General features: G+C 50.5%; 1 protein-coding gene across 3 annotated transcripts in view; it reads left to right on the top strand.

Moving 5' to 3' along the window:
- The first annotated feature begins 6,819 nt into the window (after positions 1 to 6,819).
- Positions 6,820 to 22,171, top strand: part of RGS9 (regulator of G protein signaling 9) — a 28,804-nt gene continuing 13,452 nt past the window's right edge. For all 3 annotated transcript variants that reach the window (XR_008434182.1, XM_053960287.1, XM_053960288.1), the window contains exons 1-9: positions 6,820 to 6,921; positions 12,571 to 12,667; positions 15,211 to 15,261; positions 15,439 to 15,545; positions 16,013 to 16,064; positions 17,826 to 17,884; positions 18,280 to 18,356; positions 19,759 to 19,840; positions 20,205 to 20,267. Coding sequence is in view for 2 of the 3 variants with exons in the window: in XM_053960287.1 (XP_053816262.1) it covers positions 6,859 to 6,921; positions 12,571 to 12,667; positions 15,211 to 15,261; positions 15,439 to 15,545; positions 16,013 to 16,064; positions 17,826 to 17,884; positions 18,280 to 18,356; positions 19,759 to 19,840; positions 20,205 to 20,267 (651 nt within the window). In the remaining variant the exon portion in view is untranslated. The remainder of the gene's footprint in view (positions 6,922 to 12,570; positions 12,668 to 15,210; positions 15,262 to 15,438; positions 15,546 to 16,012; positions 16,065 to 17,825; positions 17,885 to 18,279; positions 18,357 to 19,758; positions 19,841 to 20,204; positions 20,268 to 22,171) is intronic.

Raw genomic sequence — 22,171 nt, forward strand, 5'->3', positions numbered from 1 at the left:
CAGAAGAGACTAAATCATAGAAACACAGAATCAATTAGGTTGGGAAAGATCTCTGAGATCATCCAGCTCAATCTGTGACTAATGACCTTGGTCAACTGGACTATGGCACCAATTGCCATATCCAGTCTTTCCTTCAGCACCTCCAGGGTGCCTCCACCACATCTCTGGGCAGTCCATTCCAATGTGTAATTACCCTTTCTGTGAAGAAATTTTCTGTAATATCCAACCCCAACCTCCCCTGGAGCAGCTTGAGGTTGTTCCCTTGTTCCCTGGAGCAGAGCCTGACCCTCACCTGGCTGCACCCTCCTGTCAGGGGTCATAGAGTGAGAATGCCCCCATTAAAAATATTCTTTTTCTCCAGGCTGAGCCCCCAGAGTTCCCTCAGCAGCTCCTGGTGCTCCAGCCCCTTCCCAGCTCCGTTCCCTTCTCCAGACACGCTCCAGCCCTTCAATCTTCTTCCTGAACTGAGGGGCCCAGAACTGGACACAGGGACTGACACAGCCACTCCTGTCCCTGTCCCTGTCCCTGTCCCTGTCCCTGGCTTCTCATGGGTATGTTTGGGAGGGAAGACTGAGAGGAGATCTCATTAATACATATAAATATCTCCAAGGGGAACGCCAAGAGGATGGTCCCAGACTTTTCAGTGGTACCCAGTGACAGGATGAGGAGCAATGGCAGTAAACTAAAACACGAGAAGTTCCACCTCAACATGAGGAAGAACTTCTTTCCATGGAGGGGGCAGAGCCTTGGAACAGCTGCCCAGGGAGATTGTGGAGTCTCAGGAGAATGTTCCAAACACACCTGGACCTGTTCCTGGACGACCCTGCTTAGGCAGGAGGGTTGGGCTGGATGATCTTAGGAGGTCCCTTCCAACTTTAACAAATCTGGGATTCCATGGAAACGAGCCCCAGGCTCAGAGGACCCCTGGCTGCAGGGAAGCTGCCGGGCAAGCGGCCCGGGGAGGTCAGCCCTCGGTCAGGGGGGCAGGATGGTGCTTGCCAGCTAAGCAGGTTTTGTTCTCGCTGCAGAAAGAGTCGTTTTGTTAAAACACTTTGAAAAAATGGCATGTCCTTCCTCTCTGCCTGGCTGAGAACAGCTTCCCGGTCCTGCAGGGCTGCAGCACCGAGCTGAGCAAACAGCCTGGGTCCAACCTCTCCCGAGGCACAATGAGCAAAAGAGAGTGGGACTCTTCATCTGGTCCTGAGTTCAAAGGAGCAAAGACTTATTTTCAATGGCAACCCTTCATGTGAGGGGTAGAACAACTCTTAGGCTGAGGAACCTGCAAGGACTGAAAATCCCAAGGACTGAAAATCCCACACTTCATTCAACGCAGCCCTAAGCACAGCTATTCTTTTAGTAATTTGTTTAATAAATTAACTACCATCAGTAGTACAAAGACTGCATTAAACATTTGTCTCTCCTTACATCTCCTAGTCTTTGATATCTGCTGAGTTTTCCTCTCAATCTTTTTCTGCTTTTTCTCCCAACATTAATCATAACTTAGAAAAAGGAAGAAATAAATGTGAAAACTGTGAGGTGAGTTTAGAACAAGGAAATGTCACTTGGCCCCAAGTGGAAGGACCTTCAAAATCTGAAATGGGCGTCAGTGTTCTCACCTTAGGTTGGTCCCACATGGAGATAAAACTGCATGGGAATTATTTCACAGGGCCTTACCAGAAAAAAAAAAATTGCATTTCTTGTAGGAGAACAGGATGTGGTACAAAATTAATACAAGGAGCACGTCCTGTTGCTCTTGGTACAGATGTGGAAGCCAGTCATTCCTGAGCTCTGGTCTCAGTTTTAAAATGAAGTTTTAAGATATTTGTCTCAACTCTCTTCTCACCTCCCTAGCTGCAGAGGACTCCTGAGTTTCTACAATCGAGCCAGTTGAGTGCTGGGGACTCCTTGACCTCCCCGTTCCCTCCCCTTCACGTGGGGAGCTCTCCAAAAGTCCATTCCCGTGTGCTGGCACAGCAGCCCGGCTCTCAGCCAGGGAGGGGCTGTTCCTGCCCTGCGTGACCATGTTCCCTGGAGAGGGCTCAGCACCATCCAGGTCAGCTGTGAAGCCAGCTGCATCCTCCCACCCCAGCAGCCAGGCTTCATCTCTAAGGCAGGGTGCATAAGGTCTTTCTCTGCTTGGCTTTTTTCCTTCCTCTTTGCCACTTCTTTCCTTAGCTTTCCTGGAAAGCCCAGGAATGACGGGAAACAAATGCTGCCCGCTTGCACTCGCAGCTCTTCCCATGAGGCTGCGAAGGAAACTTCTCATTTTGAGTGCTTGTGCCCCACCAGGCAGGACAATGGACTCTGGAGATATTCCTTTAACCATTGCCTTGCTGGCAGAGCTGAGCTTAAGTCACGCCTCTCTCTATGCCACAGTTTGCACAATTTCTTTTTCTTTTTTTTTTCTTTTTTTGGCAAACTGCTTTGAAATCTTCCTGGAAGGAACTGCTGCTAAAACCAAGCCCCCACTTGCCACTTGCTTCACTTACCCCTTCCTTCCCCTCAGGGCGTCCCCAGCTTCCTTATATAGAAAGGTAGGTTACTCACCACATGCCTTTTGTGTTGGATGATTCAACTTTCTGATGTGTGAAGAAGGGGCAACCACGTAGGAAATGTGACCTTTTAAAGACAAGGGGGGATTCCCTTGGCAGTGCTTTCCACAAGAGAAACTCTGGAGAATTGAGAGCAGGTCCATTGAGAGCAATCACAGCTTGTGGGGCTTCACAAGGAGACCAGAGGGATACAATCCAGCTTTCAGCAGAACTTCCCCCAGCATGGACACACTCTGTGTGAGAGGCTGGCAGGGATCTGTGGGCTCTGGAGAGCCCATGGACACTCACCATTGCCCTGTGATGTGATGATTGATGTGATGTGATGATGTGATGATGTGATGATGTGATGATTGATGTGATGATGTGATGTGACGTGATGTGATGTGACGTAATGTGATGATGTGATGTGATGTGATGATGTGATGTGGTGACATGACCACGAGGGTATTTCCACTACAGCAGCTTTTACCCTGTGTGGGGTAGAAGACCCATGGAAACTTGCAGCTACATAAATACCACTGCATTTACTACACAAAACAGGAGGTTAAGGGGACTCCCCAGAGAATGTCTTTCTGCATTATCTGGGGGGCAGAAAGGCCAGGGTGAACGTGGGGAGTCAGAAATCTGGACGGAGACTCCTTTATGACTGCTGCCAATGCTCTCCACCACTCTTCCTGCTGTTCAAGTCCCTTGTTTTCTTGACCAACAAATTCACACATCAGCCAGCCAGGCTGTGTCAAGGACTGGAGAATTCTTTGCTTTCCACAAGTGTGGGTTTCGTGATTAGAAGCCCAAGAGTGTCTGCCCTAGACAAGCCTCTATAATCTGATTTAAATGCCTCGTGCTTCATGTAGCAGATCTGCCCAAGAGCATTAACTGCTGGGGTGGTTCACCTGGGCACAGGTGAACTCTCAGCTCATCTGTGTTTGGTGCTGTGGGTCACTCACAGATGTTAATAAAGCTGAATTTACCTTGGACATGTTGTGGAAATTACACAAAGTAGCTTTATAATACAGGGATATCCATAAGCTTCATCATAGCTTGTCAGAGAAGACTAGAAATAGAAAAAACCCACACCTGACCTTTGAGGGGGTGTTTGGGGGATCGGAAGGATTTAAAATTATCGGACTCTCTGGAGCTCAGTGAGGCTGAAGAGCTCACACCTCAGTGTGAGCTTCTCAGAGCTATTTTTCCTGGATCTCCTGCAAGACCATTTTATTTTTGAACTCACTTAAGACCCACATTTCAAATGTTTCTCATGAATAAGACACCTATATTCCTCAGTGAAACTGTTAAAGTCAGCACTTTGGGATGAAATTAGCGTTTTTATTCCTTTAAGTATGTGGGACATGGGAAGTTGTTGGTAGTTGATCCTTTACTTAGGCCAGTGTTAGCACCACACCTGGAGTTTTTCTGAGTCCTTTTACCACCACTTGTGTAACAGACCGAGTTGTTTGGTTTTAAACTGCAAATGGTTCAGAGGAACCATTGCAGACTATAACAAGTTTTCCTATTTTGCCTATCAAACCAAGAAAATGAGCCACATCTTTTTATGTGCTCCTTACTCTGATATTATCTCCCAAAGATTTCCTTGCAGGTACTCCTGCCAGTATCTGTCTGTCTAAGAGATGAAAGCACTTTAGTTTACTAGCATCATCAAAATGCCTGCGTGCCTTTGCTGTCCTTTCTCTTGCTTCCTAACTCCCCTCTGAACTCCCTTTCTCCTGCCTTTTGCTTCCAGGACCATCTGTGCTACTGAGTTTGTCACCCTTGGCCTTTCAGAGGGGCACCAGGATCTGAGCTTGGTTTGGCGGAACAAAAGAGCACTTCAGACCCTGAATTATGAGACACTGCAAACATGGGGAGCTCCCCTCCTGCTCCTTTTGGCCATCAGCTGATGCCTTGAAGCGTGAGGCAGGATAACTTGGGTACCAGTGTGGAATGGCAGAGGTTGCTCATCATCTGCGTGGAGCAGTGTCTGATCCAGCAGCTGCTGTGCCTTACAGGGGAATTCCACATGGGAGTGGCTGAGCAGACACAGGGGAAAGGCCTTCCAAAGCACTGGCTTGTCTGGGTGCTATGAAAGAACAGAACTAAAGATAAAACACTTCCACAAGGGCGGCAAAGCAATTGGGAAAGCAGCCTGTACCTTCAGGGCATTACTGCTCATGGAAAAAGCTCTGCTCCCCTCAAGTGTGAGATCCTAAATCCAGAGCAGTCACAAACACCATGGTGGGGAAGGCACTGCCCTGAGAAACAGCATGTGGGGAGCGTGAGTGCTCCCCGTGTGACATGGCAACGTGGATGTGAAGTGTGTGATGGGGGTGTAAATGCTGGGGGTATAAATGTGCCTGTACAACCTGTTCCTGTGTGCCCTGGGTGCGCAGGGAGAATGCCAGCAGTGTTGGGTGGGATCAGCTCACGGAGAGAGAGGTGTGAGTGCCTGCTCAGGACGTGTACAGGTGGCACTCCGGGCACACACAGGTGTGAGCATACACTCCCATGTGGCTGTTCTCTGGGGTGTGCAGGAAGGCACTCACACAAAGGCCAGTGCCTTTTGGCTGGCAAGAATTCCTGGGAATGCATCATCCAAGCCCTGGCACAATCAGATTCTGTGTGAATGAGGACTCAGCCTCTCCTCCTGCCCAGCTGTGCTGGCAGCTGAGCTGGGGGCAGCAGAGGAAACTCTGCCAATTTCTGGAGGAACCAGGCAAAATCTTGCTGGAGCTCTTGGTTTCCAGTGCTGCCAGTCGGGTACTGTTCCCCCCCACCACCCCATGGCATGAGGCAGTTGCACTGTGGGGAAGAACTCTAACCTCGTGGTCTTCCTCTGGTCACTCTTTATCACAATTTCCCTGTGTGAAAAAGCCACCAACTCCCCAAACTGCCCATCTGGCTCCTGCATCCACAGCTGAGCTGTCCAAGGCTGGTGGCATTCAAGGGGCATGTGCCCAAAGCACTGCTCAGCCCTCATACACACACAGCACTCAACCACAGCACCTTGGCCTTAGCTTGTTTTGCATGACTTCATAAATTCCAAATGATCTTATGCCTTTGTTTTCTCCATCACTTCAGCACATGCTGCCTCCCCTAGCCTGACCCCTGGAGCCAGCTGGGGTCTATAGGGCTCTGCAACAGGTCATGACCCGAAACTCTGGGGGATGCGGCTGTCACTCCTCGGACCCTGCACGCCCTGGGGAGCCGTGGCTGAGCAGGATGCTGTGACCACAGATCACCCCCTGAAGTGCTGCCCTGGGCACCGCATCACCCTTCATGGACAATCAGCCTCCATCGCTTTCTGTGCCTGCTCCAAACCCAGGACCAAGACCCTGGTCCTCCCATTCCATCGCATTCCATCGCATTCCCTCACATTCCACCCCATTCCATCCTATTCCATTCCATTCCATCCCATTCCATCCCATTCCATTCCATTCCATTCCATTCCATTCCATTCCATTCCATTCCATTCCATTCCGTCCCGTCCCGTTCCATTCCATTCCATTCCATTCCGTTCCATTCCATTCCATCCCGTCCCATTCCATTCCATTCCGTTCCATCCCATTCCATTCCATTCCGTTCTGTTCCGTTCCATCCCATTCCATTCCATTCCGTTCCATTCCATTCCATTCCATTCCATTCCATTCTATTCCATTCCGTCCCATTCCATCCCATTCCATTCCATTCCATTCCATTCCATTCCATTCCATTCCATTCCATTCCGTTCCATTCCATTCCATCCCGTCCCATTCCATTCCATTCCGTTCCATCCCATTCCATTCCATTCCGTTCCGTTCCGTTCCATCCCATTCCATTCCATTCCGTTCCATTCCATTCCATTCCATTCCATTCCATTCCATTCCATTCCATCCCATCCCATTCCATTCCATTCCATTCCATTCCATCCCGTTCCATTCCGTTCCATTCCGTTCCATTCCATTCCATTCCATTCCATTCCATTCCATTCCATTCCATTCCATCCCATTCCATTCCATTCCATTCCATTCCATTCCATTCCATTCCATTCCATTCCATTCCATTCCATTCCATTCCATTCCATTCCATTCCATTCCATCCCATCCCATTCCATTCTGTTCCGTTCCATCCCCAGCTCCTCCGCGCTCTCCCACGAGCGCCCCCACGCGGCCGCCCCACGCCTTCATGCAAATGAGCGCGGGGCGCCGGGTGCTGATTGGCTGCGGCGCGCAGCGGTGGCGCCGCCCCCGGCGGGTGTCGGTGTCCGCAGCCAGGTGCGCCCGGCCGGGGCCGCTCCGCTCCGCTCCGCTCCGCTCCGCACCGCACCGCCACCATGACCGTCACACGGCTCGACCAGGGCCAGCGCTACCGCCCGCGGATGGCCTTCCTGAAAAAGGTGAGGGCTCAGCAGCGCCGGGGACAGCCGCACCATTATGGGCACGCCGGGGCCGCGTCCGGGCGGGGCGATGCGATGCGATGCCCAGGGCAGCGCTGGCGGTGCTTCGGGTGATGTGTGTTCACAGCATCTTGCTCGGCCACGGCTCCCCGGGGCACCTCTGGGCGTGTGGGGTCCGAGGGGTGACAGCCCCTCCGCGGCAGTTTGAGCCATGACCTGTTGCAGAGCGCCGTGGATCGCAGCTGGCTCGGGGGGCAGGCTGGAGGGGCAGCGTGTGCTGAAGTGATGGAGCAAATAGGGCTGTAATGTTATTTACTATTTGTAGCTTATCTCAGCTGAATGGGTGCCCTGACACCTTCCATTATTTTTTTCAAAGTCCCTCAAATCCATATCCGTTCCCAGGGAAAAGCCCATCATCTGCAGCGCCAGGTCACTCAGAGTAGCTCTGCTCCAGTCGCTCCAGTGTGTGTTCCCAATGCTTTCAGCTGATGTCCACATTCAGAGCCTGTTTGTGGTATGTGATGTCCACATTCAGGCACATTCTCTACCTCCTGCCAGATTTTCAGACACGAGTGTATTTGTGGCCAGAAGCAGTAGAAGGAGTGGGATGATGTATGCCCACGCTTTTGGGTGTAATGCGTAATTTTGTGCAGCATTTGGTGGGCTTTTTCTGTAGCATTCATTCAGAGCATAGCCAGTTGTAGTGTAGCTGGTATCTGCAGATTTTAAAAAGCACTGTGTTAAGCTAGCTTTTCTCCCACCCACCTCTCCCGAGTGTGGCTTATCCTTTTGGATGGAATTAACTGAATTTCCAGTGACAAGTACAGCCAACAAGTTGCTGTTTGAATTGTGGTTAGCTTTCCTCAATGCCCACAACCTAAGGAGGATTCCAGGAGTAAAGGGAGGGGAATTTGGGGATATTCAATGCTAAGGTATAATACTGGCAGTACTTACTACACCAGAGGAAGTAAAGAGGGTATTTTCTTTGGTGCTATGTCTTGCAGGGTAAATTTGGCTGGGGAGCCCTGCCAAGGGAAATACTCCAGGCCAAATTCTGTACTGAGTAACACTCGGTGGAGTAGCGTGTGGGGGTGCAGAGGAGAAGCTGTGTGCTTTGAGAAAACAACTGCCTGCAGCTGTGCCTCAGCTGCTCCGTGGGAGTGCAGCAGTCTCTGCAAAGTGCTCCGAGTTCCTCAGGTGGGAAGATCAGTCAAAACACAGCGAGTGGCTGTTACAGAGTGTGCACCACTCACACTGCGAGCAGCCAGGGGGGCTGAGCTCCTGTGCTTTGCAAGTCTAGGACCTCTTAGCAGCAGGAAGGGAAGCTCCTGGTGGTCAGTGAAAGCCCTTGGCTCTCATCTCCACTTTCATTCCTGCTCTGTTTTCTCCAGACCCTGGAGAAGCCGTGTTTGGAGCCTCGGCTGTTCCGTGGCAGTGTGGTCTGTGTGCAGGCAGCCACATCCTCAGAGCTGCCTGGGAGCACCAGGCTCCTTCACTGGGTGCCCATGGCGGGAGCTGAGGATGCTCAGCGAGCACCTTACAGGCTTAGACCTAAAATCCTCGAAAGAGGCTTTGTTAATTGCTTAAGCCTGTGCTCACGCTTTGCCACCAGCTGACACACGCTGTGCCTGGGCTGTTGCAGCTGCAGGGAGGGATTCCTGCCATGCTGCCAGCCCGTGGGCCCCGTGTGCCTTGGCAGCTGCCAGCACCTCCCTGTGCTGCCTCTGCAGCAGGAAGCTGGTGACCACAGCAGCAATCCTGCCAAGGGACACGGGGAGAGGCCAGGGGGTTGCTGTTGGGGTGGTGGGCAGTGCCCTGTTCTTGCTGTGAGGCTGCTCTGAGCGACTCGGGCTGGGCATGCAGCTTGGTCTCTGTGGCTGAACTGTGAGGGGATCAGAGGCCTCCAGGGCCCTGGCACACCTGCTCATCATGCTAGCACTTAGGTTGCTTTATTCTATTTTTTTTTTTCCCTTTCTAAACCATCTTGGCTGGAAGAAGAATGACCCAAAAGTCTGTTGGGATAGCAAGCAAACACCTGAAATGCATTTTGGCTGGATGCTGCGAGAGCTTGAAGGAACCCAAGCTCTCGGTGCCTGTGCCTGCTCCAGCAGCCAGATCTGGCTCTGCTGGGCATCAGCTGGCAGAGCTGGGCTGTGCTCTCCAGGAGCTCCTGGGCTGGGTATTTTTCCTTGCTGTGCTACACGAGCTGCACCGTGACTCACACCTTGTGGGCAGGGCTGATGGATGCCTTCTTCCTCTGCCTCCTCCTCACTCTGGTCCCTGGTGGCTTCTCCCAAGCTGTGCAGCAGCCAGGGAGGGGCTGTTCCAGGGTCTGCAGCATGGCTGGGGGCTTTTCCAGCCTGGCTTTGCTTCTCCAGGCTTAGACTTTCCAGCAGCTGCTGGGCCTCATTTTCCTGGGCATTTCCAGAAGTGTGTGAGCAGCTGAATTGTGTTTTTGCTGGAATCCAGCAGGATTCCTTCTCTCTGAGGCCCTGGGTATGGCTGAAGCTGAGCCTTAGGCCAAGCACAGCCTCATCCCATCCTCCCTTTCCTTGTTCCGGGCTGGGAGATGCCAGTGCCACATCTTTCTTTGGGAAAAAAATCCCCTCCAGACTGGGAAGAACCAGCTACAGCCCAGCCCTCCCCACTCACAGATTTACTTCCTTTAGCTGAGGCATCACTCAGTGGGAACAAGCCACTTCCCCTCAGCTTTAATGAAGAAAAAGCAGGAAGTTTTAGCTGGTTAACAATGGATTTTTTTTTTCATTTCTTCTTTTTTCTGATCATCCATCAACGTGCAAAGCAAGGTTGGTAGTTGTAGACCTAAAAAACAACTGAATGAGCCTTCAGAGGCCAGAGTGGGGATAAGGACTGTGTTGTTACCTTGGAAATCAGAGCAGGTAGGGCTGATCCTTGCAAACAGCAGCAGGCAGTGAGGGGGGCTAGAACCAGGCAAATAGGATGGAGAAAGCAGCAGATGTTTAGTTATAGCACCAGGACTGTGCACTCAGCTGGGAACTGGAAATTCCTGCTGGGAAAATTGATCTTTCTTATGTCTGAAGCAAAGATGCCTCTGTCTGGGTTGATGCTGAGAAGGGCTGAGCTCCTCACCTTGGCAGCGTTTTGCTGTTGCAGTTCTGAGTCTCAGCACCTGGAGTTTGTTTTTTTCTGCATTGTGGATGCCCTGATCCTGGGGAGCTGGTGGGTGCCCAAAGGGTAAAGCTCAGGAGAACAGGGATGGGACCTGCTCCCAGGGTAACTCAGCCAAGCAATCCATCAGCAGTATCTGCCCCCACTGCTCCATGCTACAGGAGAGCATCCATCCTCCTTCTCCAGAGCCAGCCACCATCAGCTGGTGGCCATTTGCCTCTCCCTGGGGCTTCCCACAGGCTCCTGAAGTCCAGTGATGGTTTTTCTCCCTTTATGGGAGTCTCAGTTCTGCTTTGCACTCAGTGAGCTGAACCCTGTGACTTCGTGCAATCAGAGAGGGGACAGACAGCTTTCCTGTTGTCTCCTCTGTGGCTTTCAGGGTGAGTTCACCTCCAGGCAGAGATTCCAGCTGCTCTGAAGGGAAATCTCCAGGGGGCTCCTGCCTTGTGGTGTCTGTGTGCATGAGATGAGCTCTCCCTGGAGCCCGGCTCCTTCAGCAGTCCTGATATTTACCTCTGTGTGCATCTCCACCCATCAACCAGTCAGGAAGTGGCTTCTGGCTCTGCAAAATTCAAACCAGACAGCTCTTTCCTGGCTGAAAGCATGACAAAGTGTGCTAGAGCCCTTAGCAAAGCAAGGCAGCGTTCCTGCTGTGTCTGAAGCCTCCCTCTGGCAGCCTGGTGCTGATAGCAGCTCCTGCTCCTGTAATGCACTGCTCCCTTGGGAGAAGAGACACAGACAGGCTGAGGTTTGATCAGCAAGGTTTGCAGAGCTAGGCACCCCCCAAGAGCAGCTCCTTGCTTTTGAATATATTTGTCATTTCTCCAGTGACAAGAGGGAGTGTGGCAGAGTGTGAACACGGCGAGAGTTGAAGAGTTGCTGGTTAAAGGGAGGGAATGTGCTGTGCTGGGGGCTGTGGGGGTTTCTGAGCCAATTCCCTGCTCTCAGCTGGTTGAAGATGTGTCTCTGGAGCCCACCTGGAGAGCAGCAGCTGCGTGCTGGAGCAGGATGTGCTGTGCTGCCTGCCTGGAACACAGATCCTGCTGATCTGCCAGGTGGTCACTGCACAGGGACAGGGGCATGAGCAGGGCTGTGTTTGCCCCCAGGATCTCTGTTCTCTGTGAAGGGACTGTGCAGTCACAGAGAGTGACTTCCCAAGGTACCTGGGTTTGTTTAGAATCCCAGGTTCCTGAAGAGTGCCCTGCCTGCTGGACCATCCTACCTCACCTCATCCCACACAGCTGAACTTCCTGAGGCTGAAATTGTGAGTTCTGTTAAAAGACCTAAAAAAATGCCTTCATATTCCATCACTTCTGGTCTGGTTTTGCTCTTTTAAAATATTTCATAAGTATTTATACAAATATTTATGTTAAATTTTACCAGGCTTCTCCATTTTAGCATTAATTTGTCAGTGCTTTTAAAAGCAGTTGAAAATCCAGTTTTACTGACAAGCCCAGAGTGTCTCCTGTCACTACAGCTTAAATCCTCACAGAACTTGGCAAGACTCGGGACCAAAGTCACTGTGGTGCCTCTGAAGACAATACCCTCCCTTATGTGTGTGTGTCATCAACTCACACTCGTTAAATCCTCTACTCTCAGTTAAAAAGCTACAGCCTCACCCAAAACAAATGTGTGGAGAGACCAAATTGGTCCTGTTGGACCAGTTTTGATTTAATGTCCCTGGAAGCAGAAGACAAAAAGAAGAACATCTTCCCCAAAGCTCTCATGGCACTCAGATAATCAAAAACGAGGAGATGAGGAGTGTGCCCCAGCTCCATCCCTCTGAGCACAGATCCCAAGTGAAAGCAGAAGCTTTGTGCTTTGGGAATGGTGCTGGTAGGAAGTCAAAGAGGAGGAAAATACCTTGGAAAAATCTTTATCTTTTAAAAAGAAATGAAGATAATTGGGAATGAGAAATAGAAGTTGTCTGGCCCTGAGTGTGAGACTCATCCTCTGTTAAAAATGAGTCGGCAGGATCCCTGAGGAATCCCAGGTGGGAGGTGATGTGCATCCTCCAGAGAGGAGGATGTGCCTGCCCCATCCCTGGAGGGGCTGAGAGCTGGCTGGGGGCGTGCAGCCCTGCACAGGAATGGTCAGAGAGCCCTCACACACCTCCTTTGCACCTCCTAACAGAAGCACAGGTTTTATTGCCTCCCCATTTTTCTTTCTAAGTGCCCAGTGAGCCAGAGAAGAGCCTTTCTGGGTGTAGTGGGGTCTGGGTAGCAGAGATTTTATTTATTTATTTTTCCTTAGCTCTCATGGAGTGGTTCCATCGTGTCCCTCCTGTGCTAGCCCTGGCTCTGTGTGTGTCCAGTGGCAGTGTGAGCTGCCATGGGCTGGAGGTGGCACCTCTGGTGCCAGGGGGAGGTTCAGAGGGGGCTGTGGCCGCTGCATGCATTGCTGGGGCACACCAGTGCCCACCCTCTGGAATGCTGGCTCCCTGCTGCCCACTCCTGACACCCATCCCCATCCCATCCCCTCCCCTCCCATCCTTTGCAGATTGAAACTCTCATGATGGAGATGCAGAACCCAGACAAAGGAATCAAGACACAAACTCAGGCAGTGATGATCACCAGCATCCCCCACGCTGTGACAGGTAAGAGCTCCCCTGGGGGAAGGGACTGGGCCCAGTTCAGCAGAGAAAATCTGTGTGTGGGCCCCTGGCCAGGGCTGCCAGTGCCTGGCTGCGTGCTGCAGCTCTGTTCCCAAGAAATATCAGCCGTGCATCATTTGAGATGTACCTGCTCCCTTGATCTCGTTCTGGCTCGTGCCTCGTTTCATTCCTACTCTGAGTCAGACACCGAGGTTGATCCCCAGGCACTTTCAGCTGTCTTGTGGGGGTTAACTCAAGTGACCTTGCCTTCTCTTAGCACAGAGGTGAGGACACGCTGCAGCCGCCAGACCTCTCATGCTCCCAGTCAGGCTGGATCACAAATAAAGATAAATATTAAAATCCAATTAAAACAAGCAGCCTGGAGGCAGACTGAAAGATGGTACTTCAGAAATGAGCAATTAACAATTAGTCTTCCTTTTAATGTTTACTGCTAGTAATAATTTTCCTTGAGTAGGCAGGAAAAGAACAAACTGTTCAACCCACTTTTGTGCCTGTAAATGACAGCTTTGCCTCCCTCAAGGAGGCTGGAGGAGCAGCAGACAGGAGCTGTGCTGTGCATGTGCAGTGTTACAGGCAGCTCTTATCACAGCCTCCTTGTGCCTGCTCCTCCTTTCACCAGGCACTATCAGTGCCTCTGCTTCCCTCTTCTCCAAGCCTCCACAAAAGCTCTTGTGAGGAATCCTCTGCTATAAATATTCACACATACTCCATACCCAAGTTTCCTCCTCCTGCTTCGATCTTCCTTCAGCACTCTGAAATTCAGAACAAAAACTCCCACTGAAACCAGTGAGTTTGCTCCAGGCAAGTCAAGAGAATTTCCCCACTGTGTTTGCAAAGCCTGGTTGGCCCAGTGTGTTGTTTGCCCCGAATTTTTTATATGAAATGAGGCTGCAGAGGCACTGAAGTCACTTGCCCATGGGAAGAGCCAGTCAGGGGAAGGGTCAGGAGAACTTGGACACATCTGAAGCCGGCTCTCAGCAGCACCCTCCATGCACTGCAGTGCAAACCACATCCTGGCTCACACAGCTATTATGCAGCTGAGCTGGGTGGAGGCTTTGCCTGTACAAAGGAGCTTCCCAGAGCCTTGCCTCCCAGAGCTGTCAGGGAATAGTTAAGGCAGCACAAAGAGGAGATTCCCTGTGCTGAGGATGACGTCTCGCACAGATGAAGTGCAGGGGAATGAGAACTTCTCTTGATGTCTGCCCAACGTAAAATCCCACTTCCTAAAAGTCCACGGGTGTCTGATGCCTTGGCACTCGTCCTCATTACGTGCTGTCTGTTTTACTCTGCTTCCTTAACTAGAATTGTTCCAAGTTCCCTCTTGCACAAGTCATAAATTCTAGTCCAGTCACCTCTGAGAGGCAAGTGACTTCCACTCCCCCTATGTGCTGGTCATCCCTCTCTAAAATGATATTTTTAGTGCTGCATGGATACTGATTGGCTTCTGGGTGTTGCAAAAGAGATTGATTTTGATGAGGGTGTGGTGAAGATATTGGAGCAGGGGACACAGATCCATTGGGGAGAGCCTGGCTCTGCCTGTACAGGAAGCTAACTAGTTAAATTCAGTGAAAGTCAGTAAAATGGCTCACAAATAAACCTCAATGTTAAATGTGCACCTTTGGGGGAAAGTGCTTACAGAGGGAGCTGTCTAGAAATGAGTGATGAGATAATCCTTTAATTTCATCTATTTCAGGAAGCAGGCAGTAGGATAAGAGCTCTGAGCCCCTATTAGAAAGTTAAGTCATCACTGCAATGTCAAGAAAGGTCAACACCTCAGTCTGCAGTCCTAGGGGAGGTTTGGAGGAAAAGCCAGTAACTGATCAGGGAACAAGGGCATTTTTTGCCCTCTTTAAATGGAAGGAGGTTCATGAAATTTGCCCCCCAGAATGTACAACTAAAACTGCTGGAGGTTTATGCTGCCTATGTTGGGTACAACTGCTCACAGTCCAGCAAAAGAACTGGGAGAGATAAAAACATGTGAATTTGATAAATCCTGTGAGCACTGCAGCTTGGATCTGAGATTTGGACATCCCTTCTGCCCATTAAAGGACTCTTAGAGGATCAGTCACTGGTCTCCTACAAAACTGAGACAGGACTGTGCTCTGTGAACCTGGAGTTTCTTTGCAGTGAAGCTTTCCAGGCAGGGTGGAGCAGAACCTCCCCCTCCCTGGTGAGAAAGCTGTTGCATCCTTAAGCCCTTTCTAAGCCACTGATGAGGGTTGGGATGCTGCTCAGGCCATGTGAGCTGGTGCACACTCTCTCTCTGTGCCATCCCAAGGTCACTGCTTGCCTCAGGCTCCCTCTCCCGGGGCTGGATGCCCTGGGGGGTGCCAGCATGGCCAGTGGGAGCCCAGCAGTGCATTTTACCTGTGCCTCCTTGCATTTGAAAGCACGTTTGCAGAAAAAGGGGGCTGTGGGATCCAGAGCACAGTGAGGGTTGAGGACTGGAGAATCTCCTTTCCCCCCTCCCCGTGGGTTTGGGCACACTCCTGATTTCAGTGCCTCACCTTTGCTTTGCTTTGCAGGTAATGATATCATGCAGTGGATCCTTCAGCGCTTGCAGATCACTGCAGAAGGTGGGTAAAAATGTGAAAATTGAAGCTTTCTCAGCTTTCAGTCATAAAACCAACATCTCAAGCAGCAAAACCTTCTAGTTGAATTCTCCCCTGCATAGGAGCTCACTCAGAATCTGTGATTTTAATTCCAGTGAAGTGTTTCTGTGCAATGAAAACATCTGCATTCTCCATTTTCAGAGGCACTCCACCTGGGAGACCTGTTTGTCAAATATGGGTATATCTACCCTCTTCAGGAGCCAAAGAACCTCACCCTGAAGGCAGACGGCAGCCTCTACAGGTTTCAAGTGAGTTGCAGCTCCTCTAAGCTGTTGAGAGGGAGTTCAGCACTAGTTTTTATTAAAAACAGGCAGCTGGGGCAGTTCCCAGGAGCTGTGTAGCTGTGCAGGAGGAAGGAGAAGACTCAGAGAAGTCTGCACAGAGAAGACTGAGATTGCAGTTTACAGGGAAACTGTGATAGTTTCTTCAGTGAAATTAGTGTACTTGTTCAACTTAAAAATAGCTGTGCTTTCCTCCAGAGAGTGTTCCCTTCCAGGTCTTAAAGTAGCAAATGGAATTGCTGGTTGGACGTAGAATGATGTGGGGGCACTGAATAATGAATATACAAAAAGCACAGTAATAATGGGATGGTATTGAGGTTCGTGGCTGGACTGTTTCCACTGCTGTGGGAAATCAGGATATTCCTGGTACTTGGAAAGAGGAGTCCACGAGTTCAGGGCCTGTGTGCACTAACAGGAGGCTCCTTTCCTTGCAGACCCCCTATTTCTGGCCAGTGCAGGGCTGGGCTGCTGATGACACAGACTATGGTGAGTGGTGGCACTGCACGTGCCCAGGGCTCTGGGTTTGTCACAGTCCAGGGGTGTCCAGGGCTGTGGGTTTGTCACAGTCCAGGGGTGTCCAGGGCTGTGGGTTTGTCACAGTCCAGGGGTGTCCAGGGCTGTGGGTTTGTCACAGTCCAGGGGTGTCCAGGGCTGTGGGTTTGTCACAGTCCAGGGGTGCCCAGGGCTCTGGGTTTGTCACAGTCCAGGGGTGCCCAGGGCTGTGGGTTTGTCACAGTCCAGGGGTGCCCAGGGCTGTGGGTTTGTCACAGTCCAGGGGTGTCCAGGGCTGTGGGTTTGTCACAGTCCAGGGGTGCCCAGGGCTCTGGGTTTGTCACAGTCCAGGGGTGTCCAGGGCTGTGGGTTTGTCACAGTCCAGGGGTGTCCAGGGCTGTGGGTTTGTCACAGTCCAGGGGTGCCCAGGGCTGTGGGTTTGTCACAGTCCAGGGGTGTCCAGGGCTGTGGGTTTGTCACAGTCCAGGGGTGTCCAGGGCTGTGGGTTTGTCACAGTCCAGGGGTGTCCAGGGCTGTGGGTTTGTCACAGTCCAGGGGTGCCCAGGGCTGTGGGTTTGTCACAGAGTCCAGGGCTGTGGGTTTGTCACCCCAGTCCAGGGCTGTGGGTTTGTCACAGTCCAGGGGTGCCCAGGGCTCTGGGTTTGTCACAGAGTCCAGGGCTGTGGGTTTGTCACCCCAGTCCAGGGCTGTGGGTTTGTCACAGTCCAGGGGTGCCCAGGGCTGTGGGTTTGTCACAGTCCAGGGGTGCCCAGGGCTCTGGGTTTATCACACTGTCCTGCTCCACACCTGCTCTTCATGTTCTTGTGCTGCGTCTCCACTCTCAATGACCAGCCCTGGCATTTTTTTTTTCGTGCTATTTTGTGAATAATTCTCAGTAATGGTGAATTGAGGGTGTGACTATCTTATCTTGTGGTGGCCTTGGTGAGAGAAAGTGCTTAAGCTCTTATGTTCCACTAAGATCCATCTCACAGGAACACATCTGAATTACCTTGTTGGGAGGGAAGACTTTAACACAAGATTAGATTTCCCTGAGTAGTTAAGTGTGTTCCTGGATCTGAGCCCAAGGCTGTCTTCCTGTAGATTTGGATCAAGCCCTGCATTCAGAGATGGTTCTTTCTTTGTAGAAAGCACAGTAACTTCCAGTATCTCCTGATGGTTTTTTTTTTCCACAGAAATCTCTTGTTTCAAACCAAGACATTGCCTTTATGATGCTTTTTATTGTAGAGCTGATCATGAATCTTGGGCTGATCAGCTGGGCTTGCTCCTATGAGCTGTGCAGTTCACTGATTTGTCTATGCCAGGGTTGTCCTCTGTGACTTTTATCTCCATTATGCTGTAGATCTCCTGGTTTGGATTGGAATGTTTTTATTAGAACTTGAGCAAAAAACAATGGCCTGTGCTTCAGAAAACTTGGAGGTCAAACTCTGAGGAGCCTCAGCAGCTGGAAGGTTTGGTCCAGTGTCCCTTGAGCTGTGGAAGCCTGGCTGAGTTCCCCGGGGAAAGGTGGCTGCTGGCAGAAGGCACACGCTGCCTGTTCTGCCTGGGCATCAGTGACATCCCAAAAGCACCAAGTCCTTTCTTCTTCACTGAGCTTTTGTGAGCTTGGAGCTCGTGCTTGGGAAGATATTGTAGCAGACAAAAGCTCCAGTGTTTGTAATGTGGGTAAATTTATAATTATTCTTGGACTTGTTGGTCTAGGTATAACTGACTGCTAATTTGCTTCTACCTCCACAGCAATTTATCTAGCAAAGAAGAACATTAAAAGGAAAGGGATTTTGGAAGAATATGAAAAGGTGAGGAGACACTGCACTTGTTCCATTACAAGACCCTCATTTGCTACAACTTAAGGCCTTTGTTGCTAATGAGTGGGGCACAGTAAAAAATCACCTCTTCAGTTGCATGAGGTGTTACTCCAGCTGTATCAAAAGCCAACATTTTGCAAGTGAAAAAAACGACCAGTACAGAAAACTACTGTGAAGTCAATTATAATTTCAGCAGGGGTAATTGCTCTCCTTGCAATGGTATTTTTGAACTGTTGCAATTCTTGTAATTACGTGCAGAACAATCCAGATTTCTTGGCTCAGTCGCCAGCCTGGCCTCGCTGAACTATGGAGAGTCAAGAAAACCCCAGCATGGGAGTGCCCTGGTCAGAATTTTCACACTGACTGCTTTTTAATTTTTATTCCAGGAACATTACAACATGCTCAATCAAAAAATAAACTACAAGTGGGATTTTGTGATTATGCAGGCCAAGGAGCAGTATAAGTGAGTTGACTTGCATTCCCCTTGTTTGCATCACTGGGGAGGGTGTGAGGAGCAGAGCTTGGCTGTCTTAGTGCACAGTTCAATCACACGTTGAAAACACCAAAATGGCTTTAAAATGGCTTGGAGGGGAGGTTTAGGTTTTGCACTTGATGTGGTTCTGTGCAGAAGCTGGGTTCTGATGCTGCAAGCCCTGATTAGAAACAACTTCATTTAGCTCAGTGTTCTCCATGGGTGTTTGTGGGTCAGGCCCTGGACTTCAGGCCTGTTGCTGCTCTGGGTCAGGAGATTCTGGCACATCTCTCAGCTGAGTGGAGTGAATCAGGAAGCAGTAAATGTTCCCAGCAGGAACTTCTGGAGAAAACTGAAGTGCATCCTTAGGTACCCAGCTAAAATGACTTGATTTTAGGAACTGAAACCTTCAAATTCCCAGGAAACTTGGTGAACATGAGACGGGAATACTCCTTTGGAGATCTTTCCTACTGCACTCCTCTCACCTTCCTTTACCTCCTGGCAGGGCAGGCAGTGCCTTTGCTCTCAGCAGCCTCTGTGTTCCCTGGGATGGCAGCCAAATGCTCGGGGTACAGCTCATCAGATAACTGTCTCATTAAACATGAGACTGTTGTTCTTGTAAATTGAGGTCAGACTTGGGCTAAGAGATGCCAAATGCAGTTTCAAAGTTAGATACCCAGCCTGTGTCTGAACCAGTAGATTAAACTCGTCTGAGGCTGTTTGATGGTGCTGCTGGGGCAGACTGGTGCACAGCACCCACCCTGCTAACCACAGCAGGGAGGCCACATGCAAACAGCCTGTTGGGAATGTTCCCTTCCCCATGCTAAGTCCCAAATTGTGCTCAGGACTTTTCTGGGAAAGAATTAGTTGGTCCGAGCCCAAACCATGCTAGTGCCTCTTCTGTTTAATTGTGGAGGTGATTTGGGTTTTAGTGCCTGGGAACCCTCCTCAGAACCATTTCCAAGCAGTTTCTCTGAGAAATGCCTCTGCTTTACTGAGAGACAGGGATGAGACATGTCCAGGATGTATCTCTGGGTGGCAGTCCTTGGTTCTGCCCGGGGACTTGGGACAGGGGTAAAGGTGAAGCAGCAGGGCTGAGGGCAAGTCAGCAGAGAGCTGCCAGTGTGCCTGATCAGAAGGGGATGTGTCTGACCCCAGCTCAGCTCAGGAAGATGATGATTTCTCAAAAGCCAGAGTCATGTGTGGCCATGTGAACATGATGTGCAGCCAGAATTAGCCAGGACAGGATGTGGTCAGGGGTGGCATCGGAGCAGCGACGGCGCACTCAGGCCGGGACCCAGGGGGCACGGGAGGCTGGAGGTGTGCCCTGCTTCTCATCCCACTGATTTTAGGAGGGCAAAATTCCCGAATTCCCCTGTTCTTGGCTTTGCAGGGCAGGGAAGGAGCGGAAGAAGGAGGACAGGTACGCCCTGGACTGCCAGGAGAGAGCCTACTGGCTTGTGAACAGAACTCCTGTGAGTAGAGGGTGACAGGGTGACTTGAGTGACTTGGTGGTGCCCTCCCTGCAGCCACCTGGGACAAGCTCCCATGTGGAAAGGGCACGACCTCTGGGCTGAGTGCCAGGGAAGGGGGAGCCCAGACCTGCCCTGAGTCCCCACCACCTTTCCTTGGTTGTTCTCAAAGCTGCAAGGGACAGAGGTCCAGCTGCAGCTTCAAGAGGGGCATTCCCAAATCTGGGCGTTCCCAAGGCACTGCTGGCTGAGAGCTGCTGGCAGTGGAGGCCTGGGGGTCTCCTCCTGCATTTGTGTGATGCACAGCCTTTAAACCAAATGAGTTATAACCAAAATGAGTTACTTTGTTGTTTCCTGTTCACCACAGCCGGGCATGCTGAATGTCCTCGAGTATGGATTAGACCGTGTCACAGATCCCAATGAAAATAAGGTAAACCAGGTGAGACAGGGTTGGTTTTTATTTACACACCTAATTAATTTGCCTGGGAGGACCCAGAAAATGTCCCTGGGGTTGCCATTATTTGGGCACTGCAGGCTGAGTGTGTCAGCTCAGCTCTAACAGCTGAACAGGCCAGAGGTTGAGGCTCTCTCACCCGGGAGGTGAGGCCCTCAAAATAGGCTTTGGCAGCTTCTTCTGGCTTGAAAAGACTTTGTCAGCTTTCTTGCCACACCAGTCAGTGTGAGTGCTTGGCTGCAGGACATGTTTTCTTTGCTGGTGAAACTGAAGTAAGGAATCCTCTGTCTCCAGGTGCTCCTTTGTATTAGTGCTGGATGAACTTTGTGGGGTGTGAAGGGTCAGTGCAAAGATCCAGGTTTAAAATAAAATTACAGAATACCTCCCAGAGGGTAATTAATGTGTGCTAAGAAGATGAAGAAGTTGATGTGGTGGCTGGATAGGAGACAGAAAATGTTGCCAAAAATGCATATTGTAGACCATAAAGAAACAGAATCAATGAGCTGAGACCATGAGGGCTGTAACTGGGTGAACTGGTGTGAAATCACACAGATCCAGTCAGTGGATGAGGAGCTGGAGCTGCTGTTCCCTTTCTCCATCACCCCTCTGAGATGCTCCTGTCTTTGTGCCCTTAACAGTGTTCATTTGGGAGCAAAGTCAAAACATCTCTCAGCAATTCAATGCAAATGTTTCTGCCCTCACACTCAGTATTCCCACAACTTCCCATTCTTGCAGCAGCCTTTAAACATTTCAGCAGCCAGAGGCAGGATAATTGCTTTGGCCAGCTGTGTTCTGTTGCTATAGAGACTGAAAAGGAGCAAAGTGTAGGGTTGGGGTGTATTTTATTTTTTTTCCTTGCTGTAAGTAGCAGCTGCTGACAAGCTTTTTTTTTTTTTTTTTTTTTTTTCCTCCCCTTTTTTAAGAGTAAAGAAGTAGTGGAAAGGGAGAGGGATAGAAAGAGGAGAAAGCCAACTTCTCGCCCACAGTTTTACAGCTGACATGGAAGGGATTTTAGGTTTGCAAACGGTTTGAAGAGCTCTATCCATCTTCCAGCTGCCTGGTAGCACAGGGGGAGGGAGCTGAGGGATCTCTGCCCACTTCCACCCTGGCCATAAGAGACAGCTCCCCCCATCCAAGGAGGGCAGAAGCCAAAGGACACCAGCTTTGGGGTGACTTCCCTGCCCTTCTCCTTTAAGCTGCTCCCCTCTGGAGGCTGAGCTGAAGAGGGAAGATTCTCCTTGCTCCTCCTTTAGCTTTTGAAAGAGTGATTGAGAATACATGAGACAGCCAGGAGCCCTGATGGAGCCCCTTTTGGACTAGCAGCTTTATTTTTGTCCTCTGCAGGCTGCTCTCAGCAACACCTGTGGCTCAGCAGCCTTTGGTGAGCAGAAAGAATGGGCCAAAGCTCTGATTTGTGTTCCTGCTCAATCTACCTTCACTTTGTTGGCCAAATTAGAGTTTTTTTTTTTATCTTGGCAGTTGAGAAAGGAATAATGATTTTCTGATTTCTTTGAAGCTGACAGTAGCATGACCATCTCTCCTCTTGCTCAGACTCTTTGGTGGGCTGCTCCCTCCCTCACTGGTAGAGTCCTCTGGGGATAAACAGGTGCTCACACTCCTTTGAAGGACTTTTATTACTGATCCATGGGCAAACCTCGTGGTCACAATGAGTTAGGGCAGGAGGAGTCAGGCAGAAGTAGGCACCCATTAAACAGCTAATTAAGGGATGCTTTAGCCTTTTGTTGCCTGCCTCTCAGGCTCACACCTGAGAATGACCAGGGAGTGTCTGCAGGTACCTGCACAGCCTCTGCCTCGTGGAACTAGAGTCTTTCTGAATGAGCTTTAGCTCCCCCAGAAATCTCTGTGCTGGATTCAGGGGC

Source organism: Vidua chalybeata, chromosome 19, assembly GCF_026979565.1.
Source record: "Vidua chalybeata isolate OUT-0048 chromosome 19, bVidCha1 merged haplotype, whole genome shotgun sequence".
NCBI lineage: Eukaryota > Metazoa > Chordata > Aves > Passeriformes > Viduidae > Vidua > Vidua chalybeata.